Genomic DNA, 18507 nt, shown 5'->3' with positions numbered 1-18507 from the left:
GACCATCGGGTACCTGACTTTGATCTCTGACCTTCACTCTTGACCTTGACGTTTGATTTGAAACAGTGGGAACCACATAACATTGACCTTCGATGCCTCACAAGGTCAAACCAAACTTAACTGCGGGGTGGTAAGGTCCAAGCTATAGTAGTGTGACCACATGATCACATTACTATGGCCATTGGGTACCTGACTTTGACATTTGACCTTGACGCTTGACCTTGGACTTGACATCTGATCTGAGACAGTGGACCGAACTTAACTGCCTGGTGTTATGCCCCAAGCTGTGGTAGTATGACCACGTGATCATATGACTATGACCATTGGGTACCTAACTTTGAGCTTGACCCTTGACCTCGACATTGACCTTGCCATCTGATTTGAGACAGTGGAGATCATGTTTAACAGCTTTCGCTCCTATAACTAGGTTCAAGCCGCGTTGAACCATAGCCATTTTTTCCCGACATGTGGGCACTAATGTCGCGTATAAACGGAAGGAATGAAAGAAGCACGAATAAGATGGAACTGAAGAAAGAAAGAAAGAAAGAAAGAAAGAAAGAAAGAAGAAGCGCATACACAATGGCTCTGCTCTCCTGGCGACCTCCCCAGGCGCTCGTTAAGTGACAGCGCAGAAAACGACGGTACGTAGACAGAAAAAACCGCATACAAGCGCCATATACAAGCGCCGTCTGTCTAGTCGCTTGTCCGTGCCTCTCTCTATCTATGTCCCCTCGTTTTTTTTGCGCTGTCGCTTAATGAGCGAGTGCCAACCCGCCAAAATTTCGGCTTTAACCTCCCTAGGTACCTCCCTAGGTACCGAGCGCGTCCCTAGAGCCCGCTCAGAACTCCTCTCTCAAAGTGCGCGCCCTCCTGCGCGCGCATCAGGCAACTGCGCCGGCGCGTGCAGCCCCGTCCGTCGGGTCCACGCGCAGCCGTCGGCGGAGGAGAGACTCGCGAGCGCCCGTTGAAGCTGGTCGTCGCCTGGGAAGGTCCCGTCGACAGCGGGAGCGAGCAGCAGCGGGAGCAGCAGCAGCGAGGGGTGCGCGGCGGTGCCGAAGTCGGGACGATGATGTGCGCGCGGACTCGGACACACAGGGCAGCGGGCTCCTCGCGCTGCTGAGGCGAGGCATGGCCCGCGACACGCCGCACAAGTCGACAACGACGACAAGGACGGGCCGTCGTTGAAAAGAATGCAGAGCCGCAGTTGTGGTGGGCGGCACGGTCCGCCGCCGCACACGTCAAACACGAAGAGCACGCGGCGGCTCGGCTTCCAGCTGCTCCTCCTCCTGACCGCTGCGGCGTCGGCGCATCCGGCCACTGAATCCTCCGTTTCGGACGCGGATGCTCTGGTGAGTGACAGCGGAACGTCTTGTCAGCGACTCTTCCGCGTCCCCGTTTAACGCCGCCGCACCGAAAGGGCCCTGCGCGTTACGCTTGACGAATTGTACCGGGCTGAAAGTGAGAAAACGCGCACTTCGACCAAAGCAAACTGGGAGGAAATGCATGCGGAAAAAAAGACTACGGCAGGGACGTAGGCTCGATTGTGACGACTTCTGGCGCGGACTGACGTGAAGAAAGTTTAGTTTCGTTGTTGTGCGAAGACATGCGGCACCTAATACATAAGACTTTCTTTCTACACTTGTCACTTCCAAGTATTTGACAGCCAACAAAAGCTGATCGTGCCATCGCAAGACGCAAAATTGTCCCCGAAAGCTGGGCTTTCGGCTCTGTCCGGCCATCTATCATCGGCGATCTCGCTGTCTGGGGTATACATACTGCTTCGTCGGGGTTGTGTTTCACAACATGACAATAGCCGCTGGTTTAGCGGACAGTGCCGGAACTTCGTCCGTTATGGCTTAGATTAATTGCGTCTGCACACCTACAACGCACCAGCGTCGTGCGCGCTTGGGTGCAAAAAACCACAACAAAAAAACTCTTCTAACTACAACGAGATTCTTTCAAATAAAACAAGAGCTTGGCACGCTGCCGCGCGGCCGTGCAAAACGGTTTTCAGCACCGGATGCTCAGCCTGTGAGAAAAGCAGACAGGGACGGCTACCCTCTTGCTTTCAGCCTTTCCTCTGGTAGCCTAAGTGGTTGTTTTATCTTCCCACGCAATTAGCACGGAGCGTTGAGGAGTTAGGAGTGATTTAATTTGTCTTACAGAACCGCCCTCTATTGTTGTCGACTGGTTTAGGGAGCCAGAAGCTCGGCTGTGTATTCTTGGTAGCGGTGCGGTCCGCTGTTGTAACAAGAACCGTGTTTAGCCCTGTATGACTTTTTTTTTGTTCTTTACACTGCCTGACCTTGTTTACATCATTCATGCGTCATTTTACTTTTCCTTTGCATACTTTAACTGCGACACGGATGTTAAATGCAACACGGCGTTCAGACTTGTACTTACGCGCGACGTACATGGTGATGTCGAAGTTTCGCTTGCCGGTGGATCTGCGGGCATGTGGGAAGCCTTGCACCGAGGACATGCTACGAGTTATGAAACTGTTTCACTCGATATTACCATATGGAAATACGTTACTGCTTCTTCTTGTTATCAGGTTCCCGTCGACTAGGCTGCCTTAAATGTAAGGATCGAGTTCATGCACTATGCATCAAGGTATAGGAAATGTCTCGAAGTCCAGCTGGCGCCTTGTCGGCAAAACACAGTCGCCCGTGCCTTAAAACGGCACTACAGCGTCATGACATCAGCTTGTGCCTCAAATGAGCTGTATTCAATACTTACCTGCGGCGTACGGGTTTTATAGGGCGCAAAACTACACACCCTTGTTCGTCAAGTTGCGTACTAACACTACACCTGATTACAGCTTGATTCTGCTGCCAGATTTTACCTGTACGGTGAATAGTGCACAGACGGCGCTTTCAATACCGCAGACGGAGGAGCTTTCTAATATGCCCGGTTCATATACGTGTATGTACCTACGATGCGAGGCCTAGAGGCAAGAAAACACCTATGTTTGCAGACAGCTGAAGCTGGCTGGCAATGCCATCTGGCTTTACGGAATAACCTCTCTCCACGAGTCTGCCGCTAAGTAACAGGAGGAGCAGGAAAAGGTCATTCGCCTGTGAAAACGTAGCTATGAGCCCGCTGAAAAACTGCACGCTCAACAAACAGATGCGGAGACGCAAAGCACGAGACACAAAATGAGGAAAGCAAAGAAATAAAAGAAAAATTAACGGAAACGGGACATGCGCTATTCTGTCTCCTCGGTAATAGTCCTAAGCCTCGTTATTTAGCCCTTCAGTTTTATAGCATGCCTCATGGAATTGTCCGCAAACGCCGCGCTCTTACACTGGAACTTCTGGATATAACGAAGCAGAGCGGATGATTCACTTCGTTTACGATTCCCACCGGTTTCGGCGAAGTAGCTCCTGTCGAAACTGCCTTTGGCGGATGAAGCGCAATGCTTTCGTCGGAGGGGCTCATTTCGCTACATCCCGTCGTTTCGTCGATACGACGAAGGGAAGGGGCTGAGCGCAATATACCGATACCGAAACATTCTCAAGCTTATATACTGGATCGTTTCCACGAAAAATTGGTTTCGTGGTACTCAGACACGTGTCAGCACCACTTAGGTGGTGTCGGCTCTAGGTGTTAGTGGCTCTAGGCGTTAGCGTCGTTCCGACACGAGCCAGCACCGCTTAGGTGTCAGCGCCTATAGTGTCTAGGTGTTGTTGGACCAAAGCGTCTAGGTTGTGTTTCCTACGCCGCGGATCCTTAAACACGCCCAGTTTCCCCAGCAGCCCGAGAGGAGTCGCGGACAGCTCTTTGCGTATATTTGGCTTCCTTCTCCATTTCTTTTTTACTTCTCGCTTCCATGGCTTCGTGCGCGCGGCGGTCGAGATCGCCGTCCGATGATGCACTGCGTACGGGAACCGCGACACTGCGTAGCACGGCTTCGGGCGAGGATGATGAGACTCGTCCCTCTCCCCAGCAACGCGACTCCTGGAGGCGCGGAAGGGCGCGGACTGTGTTTCCAGAGCAAAGTTGCTCAAACTTCCTGAGCCTCGTGAGGTCTTCGGGGAAGCGAGCGAGCGCTCAGGGGTGCGCGGTGTTGTCGCGCGCTTAACGCTTGGGTGAGCGAACGAGCCTTCGACGCGCACCCCCAGGATCCTGTACAAACGGCCGGAAGAGAGAGGAGCCGATTACCGGGAGGGGAGGAGAGGATGGTGTAGCGTGTAAGAAACAGCCTCGTTATCGCTCCATTGGTTTGCTCTCTGGAACAGGCTGCTGCTGCAGCAGCCACGGAACGGCAAAAGAAGCGAGCGCCTTCCCAGACACAACCGGCCGCGGTGTTCTCCTGGGAAGATGGGTTATGAGCTCCGCGGATGGCCTTTCCCCCCCTGTCACTTTATATTGAGCCGGATTAAAGTAGTGATGAGAAGAAAAAAAAGGTGGAGAAACGGGCGTAAAGTAGAGGGGAAAAGGAAGCTGGTTACTGTGTTGCATAATAGAGGCAGTCCGCGCAGTGCTCCGCAGAAGAGGTCTTTAATTACCACGGCGGCTGAGGCCGTTTTGTAATCCTTCGGACGCTAAGTACCACCGCCATCTAAAAGATGGAAGTCGATGGAAGGCCCGTCGCAGACGACTGTTTAACTCAGTTGAGGATTAAAACTGAGAAGGAAGGGAGATACTGTTATTTTTATGTCTCTCTGTATACGCGGCTGCAAACGAGGCCCTCTTTTAAAAATGCAGCGCTATAGATCAAACGCGCATGCGTTATTCGCAAGCGTAATTTGTTTCCCGAAAAGCTGTAAGAAGCGCTTGTCCAAACGTAGTCATCTCGCACAAGCTGTGCAAGCAGCTTTGGAAGCAAAAGGAGATCTCAGTTTGACTATTTTGTTGCTTTATGGGCCTTCATGAGAGTTTTGGGCGCCGAAGCACGCGCATTTAATGCCGGTGCGTCGCTAGTAAGGAAGCACTCTGTTCCGAGCTGTCACGAGCGCCCCAGAGGAGACCGCACGGGGTGGCGTACTTTATACTTTTCGTACTCTCACCGCTTCATCAAGAATATCGCTGGGAGCCCTTTGTTATATATCTTGGTAAGGGTGTTCTCACAAGAGACTTTACGGCATTCATTATCAGCCGCAAAAAAAAGTAATGAAAAGTAAATAAGAATTAAAATTGGGATGGGCGGTGGCCAGGGACCTGTGTGCAGATGCACCATGCAGGACATCCGGGGCTGCAGAAGCGGTTCAGTGCCGCATTACGCGCTGTGTGTGGAAGCTGAGCTCTAATTTCGGCGCAGTGCGTTTTTGAAAGTTCCGTTACAGGGCCCCTGAAAGTCTTTTATTGCACCTTCTCGGCGTTTGCCTAATTCGCTGGGCATACTTCGTGTCTCATGTCGGGTCTTGAATGCCGCCTGTTACTTTCAATATAGAACGCCTTTTGGTCGGGTAGGTTTCTTATGGCGTAGAGGATCGGCGGGGGACGCGTTCACGGGTATATTTTCAGAGAAAAAAAGATAAAAATGACGCAGTATTTTGACGCATGAAAGGTCGAGGATTTAGTGCTCGCTCGGTATGCATGCGCAGAGTCTGCTGCGCTATCTTGCAGCGTACGAAAGAAGACGGAAAAAGTGCACATTGAGGGAATCCGGCATCGTTCTGCGAACGGTGTTTCAGACTGAACTTTTCTTCTTCGGTACACCACTCTAGACAGAAAGGAGTAAAAATGGAGTAGCGCACTCCCTCTAGCACTCCATTTTATTAAAGACAGTGCTCTAAAGGACAGTTTACTCCGTTTTACTCCCGTATGGAAGTATTCGTGTTTAAAGAGTAGACTATCTGTGGCGCTGTACAATATATGCACCGCAAAGGCTGAAACACACGCGTACAAGCAAAGGACTGCATAGATGCAGGAACTGAGCACAGCTTTCAATAAGATTCTGTCTCACGAGGCAGCTCAACTTTCCGTACGCTCATTTCTGCAAATAATGGCTTGTCGACATATTCTATGTTTATGTATAAGGTCTTGTGCGGAAAAAATATGAAGACAAGTTATCGCATCAAATTAAACTCCCAGACCCAGTCTTGCGCTTGTTTCTTTGACTGGCCGAACTCAGCTTTCGCGCTACCCACATTCTTCATGGGCGTTTTCCAGGGGCCAATTTAAACCACGTAACTAGGCGGCGCTATACACAGAGCAAAGAGATACATACGCACGCATCGTCATCCTGCCTTTACAACAGTTACGAGACGCGCCGCTTGGAACTCCATATGGTTTGGTTTGGTTTATGGGAGTTTAACGTCCCAAAGCGACTCAGGCTATGAGGGACGCCGTAGTGAAGGGCTCCGGAAATTTCGACCACCTGGGGTTCTTTTACGTGCACTGACATCGCACAGTACACGGGCCTCTAGAATTTCGCCTCCATCGAAATTCGACCGCCGCGGCCGGGATCGAACCCGCGTTTTTCGGGCCGGCAGCCGAACGCCATAACCACTCAGCCATCGCGGCGGCGGAACTCCATATGGACTGGGCATTATGTGACGCGTGTCACGTTCGTTTCGAGGACGTTATTCACTGGATGCGCTCGACGGAAAAATGAACTCATTCGTTAATTGCCTCCCGTTGAAGCGCATTTGAATACGTGAATTTGACCGCGTGAAGTCGTCGCAGCTCACACGTCAGTCTCTCTTTCCAGTGATGTCACCGGACACACTTCCGTATACCACGTATCGCTTCCTGCTTCATTCTTTCCCGCTTGAGACGGGCGCAGTGGATAAGCATGTAGATGTGTCTGCGGCATTTCCAAATACGGAAAGATAGTGTAAAGAAGTTCTGCGAACTGGAGCACATGTCTAAACGATTCTAACGAAGACGCTGAGAAGACGGAAAAGCACCTACCATCCGTTGTTTATCATTAACGATCATAAGCGAAAATTACACATATTTTAATACGTAATTTTCCGCGTCGTTCTCGCCTCATGTTCCTGTCATCATGAACCACGTTTGGCGCAAGGTTAACTCCGAAACGTTTATACGTTTCCATTTATGCGTCTGTCCGGGAGCTCCTGTTACCGCTGGCATATACGCTTTTTCGCGGGATGCTTTCCGTCGGCGCTTTGAGCGAGTGTGCCGTCTTGCAAAGTGTTGCAAACAACCTAAGCGCCTTCCAAACGTCGCGTGATAACGCCTGCGAGTCGGCAACGGTTAGTTCGCGGCAGCCCTCAACACGAATCTTCGCATGCACCTGAATATAGACTAACGGCGTTCGCCAACATGGCGACATCTTGTGTCCCTGAGCGAGCAGTGTATATGTATCCCTTGCTATCTTCGACGGCTTCCCCACCGTGCGATTAGATTAGATTTGCGTCGCCGAGGCGCTAGCTCTACCCAGCTGACCACACGCCGGGCAGAGAGCTGCCGGGACGACCGATAAGGGCTGTTTACATTACAGGCTGCGGCCCATTTCTTTGTTGGTACATGCATATTGAGAGGGTGTGGTCAACTCCACGAATCGGCTCAGCCGGGTTTGCCGAGCACGGAGGTCGTCGACGAAGATCCCTCGCGTTGCAGCTTTTTTGCGCCTTGTCCGCGAGTTTCTAGCTGTTGAAAGAAGTCGCTGCGGAAAGCGATAGACAGATATGAAAAAAAAAGTGGTAGGTGAGAGGAAAAGAAGCGACAGATTCGAGTAGTCGACTAGAAAGAGGGAGCCAGGTATTGGAGCTCTGGCGACGGATTTCCAAAGGCTCGTGGCTTTTAGGGCACACCGTGACTGCGTAGAGGATGCGGAAATCTGCACGCGCGTCGACTTTCTTTGTGTCGGGAAGGTGGGATGAGGGCTTTTTATGGTGGACTTAACCATTCGCAGCGGAGCCGCACAAAGCCGAGTGAATTCAAAGGCAGCGCCTTTTTTAGCAGATTCAGAGCACGTATATGAAAAAATAAACGCGTATGAAAATATTTCTTTGCACGAGAACGTAAAAATAAGTTTATACACAATTGTTTCTTTCTTTAAACCAGCTTTTTTTTTCACAAACACACAGCTAGAGACGTGCTCTAATGGCGCCTTTCTCTTTCTCAGCAGTTCAGCTATTGCAGTCCTAACGAGATGGGTAAATATGTTCTCCGCCAATGCGTCTCCGTTGCAGACGACAGGATACTTTTCACGTGGCACACATTTAATCATAATAATTGTTTATTTCTGTTTGTGCAATACAGAATCCGAGGGCGTACAGGCTAATGGTGTTAAAAAATACCTCCTGACAAGGGCCTGTCGTCCTGGACGAAGACATTCAGCAACAAGCAGCCGTATTTCTATAATTGTGCGCAAAACCCTCTTCAGACAATAACAGCTGGAAACAAATACGCACAAGGCAAGTAACGTAGCAAGAGAGAAGGCAACAAATGCAAGAAAACATAAAGGCGGGCTCTGGTTAGTTCACCTGGAAAGCCAGTATAGCATGAACTGCATTTTAAAATTTATTTTGTGTGTTATTTTCGAGCACTAAATATACAACTCCGCGGTAAGTGTTTAATAAATTCGGTATCTGGTACGTGAGCTTTTGAAAACCGTAATTTGCACGGGGCTTATAGACTTCGTAATTGTGACGGCGGAAATTATAAGCTGTGCGTGAGATCAGGTATGGTTCCTCAAAAACATGTTTATTTAGTGTAAATAGATTTTAATGTGCATAGCTAGTTTCTTCCTATAACCATTCTCAATTGCCAACGAGTTTTATCTGTAAAAAAGGTCGGACGTGCACTTGCTAAAGGGAAGGTTGGCAATACCATGAACAGCTCTCCTCTGCAAAGTGTAAACTTTTTTCTGATATGTCATAGTCTTTGTACCCCATACAAGTAAGCCATAATACATGTAACAATGGTTTATGGGGGATTTAACGTCCCAAAGCGACTCAGGCTATGAGGGACGCTGTAGTGAAGGGCTCCGGAAATTTCGACCACCTGGGGTTCTTTTACGTGCACTGACATCGCACAGCACACGGGCCTCTAGAACTTCGCCTCCATCGAAATTCGACCGCCGCGGCCGGGATCGAACCCGTGTCTTTCGGGCCAGCAGCCGAGCGCCATAACCACTCAGCCACCGCGGCGGCTACATGTAACACTGAAAAAATTAGCAATGCATTTATAATTTTACCTTTTCTTGTAACAACTTCCTAAATTTGGTTAGTAACCCTCCAGACTTAGCGATCTTTGGGCGATTGCATTTCTTGTGAGTCGTCCAAACAATGTGCTCATCAAACATCACACCGAAGGTGATGGGCGATTTCAAATGCTGCGTTATGTGCCTTAAACCGTTGTAGTTCCTTCACGGTGCCATAGGAGCATGCGCGTCGCCTGTCCTGAACTCCTTGTTTGTGTTCTTAGCGTGCTTTCAGGAGAAAAAAAAAAGCCGTTGTACTGAAATGTATACGTCTGGCAAAATTAGCAGAGCTTCGTCACGAGCGTTCTTCGTTTACTTTGAAAACATGCGAAGAAATCTTGTTTGATATATTGCGACGGCAAACGTGCCCAGTACCGTTACAATACGCGGTGTAGAAGAATCTACGTATCAAAACGCGTAGTTTCTACACTGAACATTCAGTTTACAACGAGAGTCCTGCTATAATGAGAGTCCTGCTATAATGAGAAAACAAAATGCCGTTGCGGAGCCGCTCGCCGCGCGTAGGCTTCGACAAAGAGCCCGTGAGCAGCGCCGGCAAACGGGCTTAGTTAAGCGTTATTCATTTGTTTATGTTTTCCCCTCGAGGCGCCTCCGGACAGCAGCTGCTCCCGTCAGGTTCCCCGTGTTTTCACCGCCTCCGCCCTGGTGAAAACAACGTCCGCTGACTGTGCGCCACGTCTCTGCCTGAGCTGTAGCCGCAGCTGTAGCTAGCTGCAGTGTTGACAATAGCGCCTAATCGCGCAGATACTTTTCCATCTTTTATGGCGTTGATGCCGTTAGCACGTTGTGGACGAAAGTAGGGCTGTTTTCGAGTCGGCTGGCGAAATGTTTGGCCGTAAGTCGTACTGCGCTACTCCTCTTAACCGTGTAGGAAGGAAAGAGTTTAGGAGAGACTGTTAAATCACATTCTTTTGAAGCCGGGCTAGTTGGGCTCTGTCTCAGGGCGTTCGTGCTTGCGCAGCCGATAATGAAGCAGACGACGCCACTGCTTCCAACGTTAATATAGACAGCGCCATCGGCCAAAGATTCCCAGTAGTCCTTGCGAAAACACGTGGCTTTCGGCTCATAATTTTGTTGGTCAAATGCAGCTCGGATAGCGAGGACCTATCCTAAGCTTTCATTCCTGCACGGCCTAGCACGTCCGTGACATGCTGGGAAGGTAAAGAGGTGGTAGAAAGATGGCTCGAGAGCCGCCGTGGGCATGGGAAATAAAGTTCTCTCTCTCTCTCTCTCTCTCTCTCTCTCTCTCTCTCTCTCTCTCTCTCTCTCTCTCTCTCTCTCTCTCTCTCTCTCTCTCTCCACTCAAATCCCGGCTGCACAGCAGCATGACACGAGAAAACGTGGGACTGTTTCTTATTAGGTACTTTTTAGCGTGGAGGTACTTTATAGCGTATGTAGGTGCTTTACAGCGTGGGGATGCGGGTTGACTTCGTTCCGCTCTCCTTATCGTTCACGAAGGCATCGCGGGGACGCTGTTTGTATTTCGTCCCCATCGAAATGCGTCCGCCGCCGCGTATCACAATCGCGGCCTCATGGTGAGCAACACAACTGCGCTATTGCCGCTAACCCACCGCGGCAGGTCGCTCCAGTTGTTGCTGCTCGCTTTGCTGTTAATGCAGACAGAGCAAACCTCTGTTGCACCCCCCCCCCCCCCCCCTTTTCAGTTTCTCGCTCAAATATATTCCACCCCTTCGCACCTTGTTACCAGAAGACGACGAGGTTCTTCGAAGGGTTCGTCGTTAGCGATGCATAATTGACCTACACCAGCGCACACATTCAGCACCTGCCGTACTAGAGGTCGCGTTCCGCTACGGCCGCTCCATACTCTATAATGGAATGCCACGCGGAACTTGCAAATGCTGCGGTGCCCTGCTTCGTGAATTTTCTCATTGAGTCCACACCGCGGATCTCGTTAGCTGTAGTGACCAGCTGACCGGATGCGCAATCTGCTGGGCGGTCGCGAAAAGAGGAAGACGTTTCATACTTTTGCGAGGTTGCTTAAGCCGCTGCAGAGCGGCCACAATTTCAGGAGGCAGTCGGCTAGTTTATGAGGTTAATGTATTTTTACGCCGTAATGATATAGGCTCCGAGGGAGTAGTAGTGGAGAGGTTTGGTTTAGTTTCGACCACCTGAGGTTCTTCAAGGGGCGCCGAAATCTGATTTCGCCTTATCTGAATGCGACTGCCGAGGCCGGATATTGGAGCTACGAACCCGAGCTGAATAGCCAAACGCCATAACGGCTTCCACTGGAACTGGTGTAGCACGGTAAGAACAATGCATGCAGCTGCAAATACTAGCTGTACGCCTCGTTATTCCGAACGCATAAAGGGATAATTCACTTGGCTTGACGTCAGCATTACGTCTTGTACAGTCTTTCTCAAAAATATACAGCCCAGGGGATTTGCTTCCAAGCCATGCAGCGGGGTTCCTTAGCATATCCGACAGTCCTAAGTTTGGGTTGGTTTAGGACTTAAGGTCATCCCGCCTTCGTGAGATTAGGGTCCCCGAGTATGCAAGAGGGGTCTCGCTGCAAGGCCCAGAAGCAGACCTCTTGGGATGTGTACTTTTGACAAACACTCCACGTCTTCTCCTTGGATTACAGTTAATGTTCGGTTTTGATCGAAATTGCTTAGTTTACAACCATCGCCCTTGCCACGTCCCTTTAAGGCGGACCGTCGAGCAAGGATGCCCATGCTGATCACATACCAAGTACTATATCGTCTTGTAAGAAGCGTTTTTCTCAAGTACTACAGGCGCCTCATTAAAACAGGCACTTGGACAACAATAACTGTGACCAGACCGCCAGAGTGTTCGGACTGTGCATATTTTTGGCTCATGAAGAGAGGTGCATAAGCAGATCTAAAAAAGAAACTAGCGCAGGCGATTTGGAGGGGTGAGGGCTATGCGATGATTAACACCAATGAAGTTAGACTGAGAGAAGGATAGACAATGGACAATCGCCCGGTGCGAATACGTCGTAAATAAAAAGGTTCGGCGCGTGCCGCGGACGCAGGTGCGAGCTTCGCGACCTGCAGCGGGTGGCCACCTTCTGGCACGAAGCTTGTCGGCCCTTTCGCTTCCGCCCCGGAAAGGAGAACACGTAGCGGGAGGAGCGCGCACGACGTCAGCGCGCCTGGCGCGCGTGAGATGCCGTGGCGTGGGCGACCCAGACGCTCCGGGAAAGACCCTCGGCCTGCTCTGCTGACGAGGAAAGAAAAAAATACCAAATAAAGGCCGGCCTGTACCGTGTTCGCGCGGTCTTAATCATCCTTCTCGCGCCGTCCTGGTCCGCCCCCTTCTTATTCTTCTTTTTTCCCGGTCACTCAGAAGGCGCTATAATTGGACGCAGTGATTGCAGCTCTAGCATGGGTTCTCAGTGTTGAAGCTAGGCAAAGAAAGCTAAAGAACTTCGCGCTGCTGGTACAACGTGTCCGGCTTCTACGCGATGTTGGCGGTCCACATTTGCATGGCCGTAAAGTGGCCGCGCAGCTGCACAAAGCGCTCGCAATGAGAGCGGTGTTGCCGCGTTTCGCTGCTATTCGAATAAGGCCACCGACAGAGGACTCCGTCGTAACGCCGCTCGCTGGGCCATAAAGCTCTTGGTCTGAGGCGTAAAGGCGAATGCTATATATGTGCAGGCACTCCAACAGACCTTGGGCTGCCTTGAGTGGTAAACATTATATTAAATCACTGAATGGGAACGCGAGCATTGCCGTTGCTCCTCACTATCAAAGTGACCTGCCGATAGCCTGGGCCGACAATTCCCTGGGAAGTGCATTCCTTCTGCAGTTACGCGTCAGTAAAGCAGCATCTCGATGCCGGTTTGCCTAATATAATGGACTGACCGCTTTCTCGCGTGAAGGAATATCCAAAACCAAACCAGCGTCCCATCTAACGACAGGCAACAGCCAGCCCAGCCACAGATGGGGCTTTCGTCCGCCGAGATTTGCGGCTTCAGGATCTGGAGCCGGTGATGCCGCCGCGGTGGCTCAGTGGTTAGGGCGCTCGACTACTGATCCGGAGTTCCCGGGTTCGAACCCGACCGCGGCGGCTGCGTTTTCATGGAGGAAAAACGCTAAGGCGCCCGTGTGCTGTGCGATGTCAGTGCAGGTTAAAGATCCCCAGGTGGTCGAAATTATTCCGGAGCCCTCCACTACGGCACCTCCTTCTTCCTTTCTTCTTTCACTCCCTCCTTTATCCCTTCCCTTACGGCGCGGTTCAGGTGTCCAAAGATATATGAGACAGATACTGCGCCATTTCCTTTCCCCAAAACCAATTATTATTATTATTATTATTATTATTATTATTATTATTATTATTATTATTATTATTATTATTATTATTATTATTATTATTATTATTCAACACTTTCCTCGGTCGCTGTTGTGCCGCGCAATTTGATCCTTCGATATCTCGCACTTCGCTTCGCCGTGCACTTCTGCGCCAGTGTGGTTAGTAACGAAATTTCTCTCGTGTTTCCCGGTTCGTTATTTAGGAGACTCGCCATTCAACGTTCTTTCGCGCGCAATCACCGCCGTCATCGTCGCCGAGCGGTGCTGAGTCGCGTCTCTCGGAATCGCCGAAGGCAAATCGCCAACGTCTGGAGCCTGGAGGAGAGAGGCCCCTGCGGCGAGAGGCGGACGTCTCAGAGACGAGTCACATGCCCGACATCGTACAAAGGCTTCTTTGTGTTTCTGCCTGTAGGCGCGTGCCAGGTTGTCGCCAATGCCGCGATTTAGCCACAAAAACAGACTCAAAGAGGGACAGCGGTTACTCCTTTAAGGACTAACTACGTTGGCGCAACCATTCCTCCATTGGAGACTAACAGCAAATGAATCATCAACCACAGTTAGTGCCATCAAGGACTAACCGTTCTTCGCGAGGGTTAAGCGATGCGGTTAGAAATGAAATGAAATGAAATTGGTTTTGGGGGAAAGGAAATGGCGCAGTATCTGTCTCACATCTCGGCGGACACCTGAACCGCGCCGTAAGGGAAGGGATAAGGGAGGGAGTGAAAGAAGAAAGGAAGAAAGAGGTGCCGTAGTGGAGGGCTCCGGAATAATTTCGACCACCTGGAGATATTTAACGTGCACTGACGTCGCACAGCACACGGGCGCCTTAGCGTTTCGCCTCCATCGAAACGCGGCCGCCGCAGTCGGGTTCGAACCCGGGTACTTCGGCTCAGTAGCCGGGCGCCCTAACCACTGAGCCACCGCGGCGGGTCACCCTTAGAGACTAGCAGGAAATGAATCATAAGCCGCAGTTAGACCCTTCAAGGACTAACCGTTCTTCGCTAGTATTAAGCGATGCGGTTAGTCCCGACTAACTCATTTAGTGCCGAGCCACCCAAGCTCTCAAAGTGCAGCAAGCTGCTGCTTCCGTGGCATCTGCGTAGTACATGCGTACGTGGAAACGACGCCGCGGTCGCAGAGTTCGATAGGAACCGGATTCCGGCCCGCCGGTGTGCGCACCCTGAAATAGGACGCTGTTTCTGCGGCGGTGCATGGGCACGCGGGCCGCTCATGAATGAACCGGTCGCCGCGCACAAGTGGTGAAACCGTGCTGCGGCGTTCGATGAATAAGGCGACCTCTCTCTCTTCCTCCCCCTGCTCGGTCAGCGCGTCGGCGGCGAATTGTGCGTGCCACGTGGTAATTAATGAAATCAGCAGAGAAGCGACGACGCTTGTGTGGCTGCTGAATTCCCCCCCGCCATCTCCCCTTTCCATGCAATAATGATGGCCGTCGTTCGGTCAGTGTTGCCGTCTGCGAGCTGCATTTCGGCCAACACAAGTGGAAAGTGACCCCCCTCTTTTATCGGGCTATATCTGTGTACGGGGTGTCCCAGTTTCTTTTTTTATTCACTCCCCTCCTTCTCCGGTTTCTTGAGAGAGAGAGAGAGAGAGAGAGAGAGAGAGAGAGAGAGAGAGAGAGAGAGAGAGAGAGAGAGAGAGAGAGAGTCTGCAGTGCGGCGTCGTGTGGTGATTAATAGCGCGGAGCGAAGAACACGTTCAACTGGTCAGGAGCGGCTGCCGGAGATACCGCCCGAGCGAAAACGTGCACTGGGCCGAAGTGCGCTCCGCAGAGTAACGCTTAATGGGCAAAAAGAAGAAGAAAAACAACAGGAGAAAGGCGTTCGTGGTAACAGGTTTGGCTTAGCTATCGTGACACGTTTGATGTTCCCCGCGGTCTGGCTACTGTGGCTTTAATAAAATCGCGTCTTCATCTGTGCCGTTGGGAGCCGACGCGGATACCGTGAACGTCACAGCCTCCCTAGTGATGTTTCGAGCTCTGAAATCCACAGCCTCTGGTGTTTTCGGACAGTCGCTTTTTCAATATTTGTTAGCTTCTTTTCTGTTTTTGGTGAAAATTGCACATCTACTAAATTCATTGTACCCCCCCCCCCCTCCTTCTTCGGCCTCAAATTACACACATGGTGGAGCGTTTTCGGTGCGATAATTATCGCCGGCTTCTAGAACACTTTTCCTTCTTCGAAGGTGTAGTCCTTCAGGCATTCAATCCTCCTCGGGAGCCTTAATTGTGCCCGCTCCCAGAATGCCCTTCCCTTGCAAAGTCTTGCGTTCCAGTTCTCCGAACAAGACCATGCGTGAAATAAACCTCCTTCAGGTTCTCTTTATATAAGTGCGTGAGCAGTCGAGACCATGCAGTTGACGTGAAGTTCACCCCGTCCGCCTGTGCAAGGGAGACTTACGCGTCGCCACGCATCTTTACGGATAGCCCATAACCTTGAATCGTTTAACCGAGCGGCTTATGACCACAGTACGTTAATAACCGGTAGCCGATCGCCCACGTGGCTTCGATATTTGGCACCTGTTTTCAGTGATGAAGAAAACTCGCTTAGGGCAAACGCGCGCGTCCTGGAAGGAGACCCCCCCTGGAGTCGACGGACTTGGCTGACTGCCCAGCGTGCACGTGCTAGCACGCGCTGCCTTGGCGCGCGTGCATTCGGTGACGCCGAGGGGAGTCGCTGGCGCAGGTCAATTAGCGGCGACCCCCCGCCGATTCGGCTTGGCTTCTTTCTTGGCCAGAGAAGACGACCGGTCGCTCGGAGAAGACAAGAATTTCGCTAATTGGCTTCCGAGAGAGTGAGTGCGAGCCCAGCTACCCAGCAGAGAGCTGAAACCGAGCTCACAGGCGACCTTACTCTGAGGGACAATGCATGACAGTTAAGGGCATACAAGCAAGCGTGCGCACCGCGAGTGTTTTGTTGTCATCTCACTGTCGCTCTTAATTGGCTGAATACTCGCGGTGTTGTGGCGTACGCATCGCCAAAAGTGCAGTTACTTTTTCTTTCTCACTCTTTTGCTCTGTTGTTCGAATCGCTTTGGCCGCTGCCCCCCCCCCCCCCGCCATTGACGCGCACCACAGCAGGAATCGTGATCACTCTATGTAGCTTGGCATGCTTGAATAAGCCCGCTATGAACGCCGAGCCAGTGGCGTCAGCTGAATGCGAGTGAGGGTTACGGAAGAAGGGATTTGAGCGATGACTGAAGATAAGCGCTGCCTGCTTACGTTAAAGACGTTCCTTGTGTGCTTAGGAGCGCGTGCGTGCTTGTGCAACGGAATTGTTCATGGTTTGTGTACGATTTTTGTTTTGATTTTCCGCAGCTGGGCATAACTATGCGCAACTGGCTGGCAAGACGCCAACGGGGTGCACCTTTTGAGTTGGCGTGGTTTCTAACTTGGTAACGCTGTACTTAATCGTCCTTGTTATTGTTTGTTTTGTACTCTTAACGGAACGCGGAGAGTCGGCGTACGACGGGCCAAGATGGGCGCTTTACAGTATAGCAGATGGCTAACCAGCCAGAGCCCGCCAAGGCCGCTTTGACCATGGTGGAACTACACGTCCGCACAGCCGCCAAGAGCAAGAGGTTACTGCAAAAGTCAAAATGTGAAATAAAAGCAACGCTTATAGTCCACGAGCAGCTCATTAGAGAGGGATGTGAGAGGGGTTTTTATGTATAATGGTTTTCAATTAAATTTATTGGTGCGTATGCGCGTGTCTCGCTGACGCCTTTTGCAGTTCCAAGGGTTCGTGGAAAATCATCCCCGTATGATTTTACGTGTTTCCTCCTTGCATGGCTAATTTAATTACAGTGTACACTGAAATGTAAGAACCCGTTTTGTTTCGCCATGGCATTGCGCCTCCGTGCATTTCTTCCTACACCGATTGTGTCAGTATAGCACAGAGTGGTTTCATCCTTCGAATGCCTTTAATTAAATTGCTTTTCTAACTGACGTCAACAGCGCTAGATGTCCTTAGTTGATGGCGGAAAGCTTGCTTCCTGCGCACTCCCTTAGAGCGTGACGGTGCAACCTTGCACGCATGGCAAACGTCTGTGTTTCGAGATCCTGTTGTTAAAACCTGTATTAAGGGATATTATCCAAACAAGAAACTGTGGACGCAGGTTCTTTTTTTCTAATTGGTGCCGTATATAGCAGATACTGGTGTAAATGAAAAGAAGTAAACAATGCAACGCGTACCTCCTCTCACTTTTTACAGTTTTCTGTACGTGCCAGTGTTACAAGACCAAAACATCTGCGCGAAGTAGTGCCAAGAAGTCTTTCTTACAAGAAAGAAGTCAGCTGCTTTGTGTAGAGTGGAGTAGGTTATACACGATCTCTCGAGACGCAGTTCGTGCATCAGCAACAATAACAACAACAACAACAACAACAACAACAACAACAACAACAATAATAATAATAATAATAATAATAATAATAATAATAATAATAATAATAATTGGTTTTTGGGGAACGAAATGGCGCAGTATCTGTCTCATATATCGTTGGACACCTGAACCGCGCCGAATTGGTTTTTGTGGAAAGGAAATGGCGCAGTATCTGTCTCATATATCGTTGGACACCTGAACCGCGCCGTAAGGGAAGGGATAAAGGAGGGAGCGAAATAAGAAAGGAAGAGAGAGGTGCCGTAGTGAAGGGCTCCGGAATAATTTCGACCACCTGGGGATCTTTAACGTGCACTGACATTGCACAGCACACGGGCGCCTTAGCGTTTTTCCTAAGGCACGCGTGTGCTGTGCGATGTCAGTGCACGTTAAAGATCCCCAGGTGGTCGCAGCAAAGACGTGCAAAACTATTTTTGACCTACAGCTACAAATATCGGCTGTCGTATTTGCTTTTTCTTTCCTTTTTCGCTCACACGTAGTCCGCGCATATAACAAGTTGTGGTTGGAAGCAGTGTAGCCAGAACTGTCCTTTATTTTATGAAACCAACGTCTCCGCACAGACCGCATGCAGGTTGTTGGCTTTTATTTGCGCAGTTTTTTTTTTTGTCGCATTTCTGTTGTTCTCGAAGAACGAATACTTTTCTCCGCAGTGTAAAT

At 50.5% G+C, this 18507-nt stretch overlaps 1 protein-coding gene and 1 long non-coding RNA gene across 3 annotated transcripts in view; both read left to right on the top strand.

Annotated features, from left to right (window-relative positions):
• The first annotated feature begins 911 nt into the window (after positions 1 to 911).
• LOC144121263 (matrix metalloproteinase-2-like) overlaps positions 912 to 18507 on the top strand; it is a 202010-nt gene continuing 184414 nt past the window's right edge. Inside the window, exon 1 of one of the 2 annotated variants that reach the window (XR_013312582.1) lies at positions 912 to 1349. Coding sequence is in view for 1 of the 2 variants with exons in the window: in XM_077654383.1 (XP_077510509.1) it covers positions 1191 to 1349 (159 nt within the window). In the remaining variant the exon portion in view is untranslated. The remainder of the gene's footprint in view (positions 1350 to 18507) is intronic. The other variant, XM_077654383.1, reaches the window with a different exon arrangement.
• Positions 14140 to 18507, top strand: part of LOC144121264 (uncharacterized) — an 85996-nt gene continuing 81628 nt past the window's right edge. Inside the window, exon 1 of the long non-coding RNA XR_013312584.1 lies at positions 14140 to 14177. This is a non-coding gene — a long non-coding RNA (uncharacterized LOC144121264). The remainder of the gene's footprint in view (positions 14178 to 18507) is intronic.

Source organism: Amblyomma americanum, chromosome 2, assembly GCF_052857255.1.
Source record: "Amblyomma americanum isolate KBUSLIRL-KWMA chromosome 2, ASM5285725v1, whole genome shotgun sequence".
NCBI classification, from domain to species: Eukaryota; Metazoa; Arthropoda; class Arachnida; order Ixodida; family Ixodidae; genus Amblyomma; species Amblyomma americanum.
Note: the sequence above shows the minus strand (reverse complement) of the source record. Positions and strands in the feature narration are given on the sequence as shown.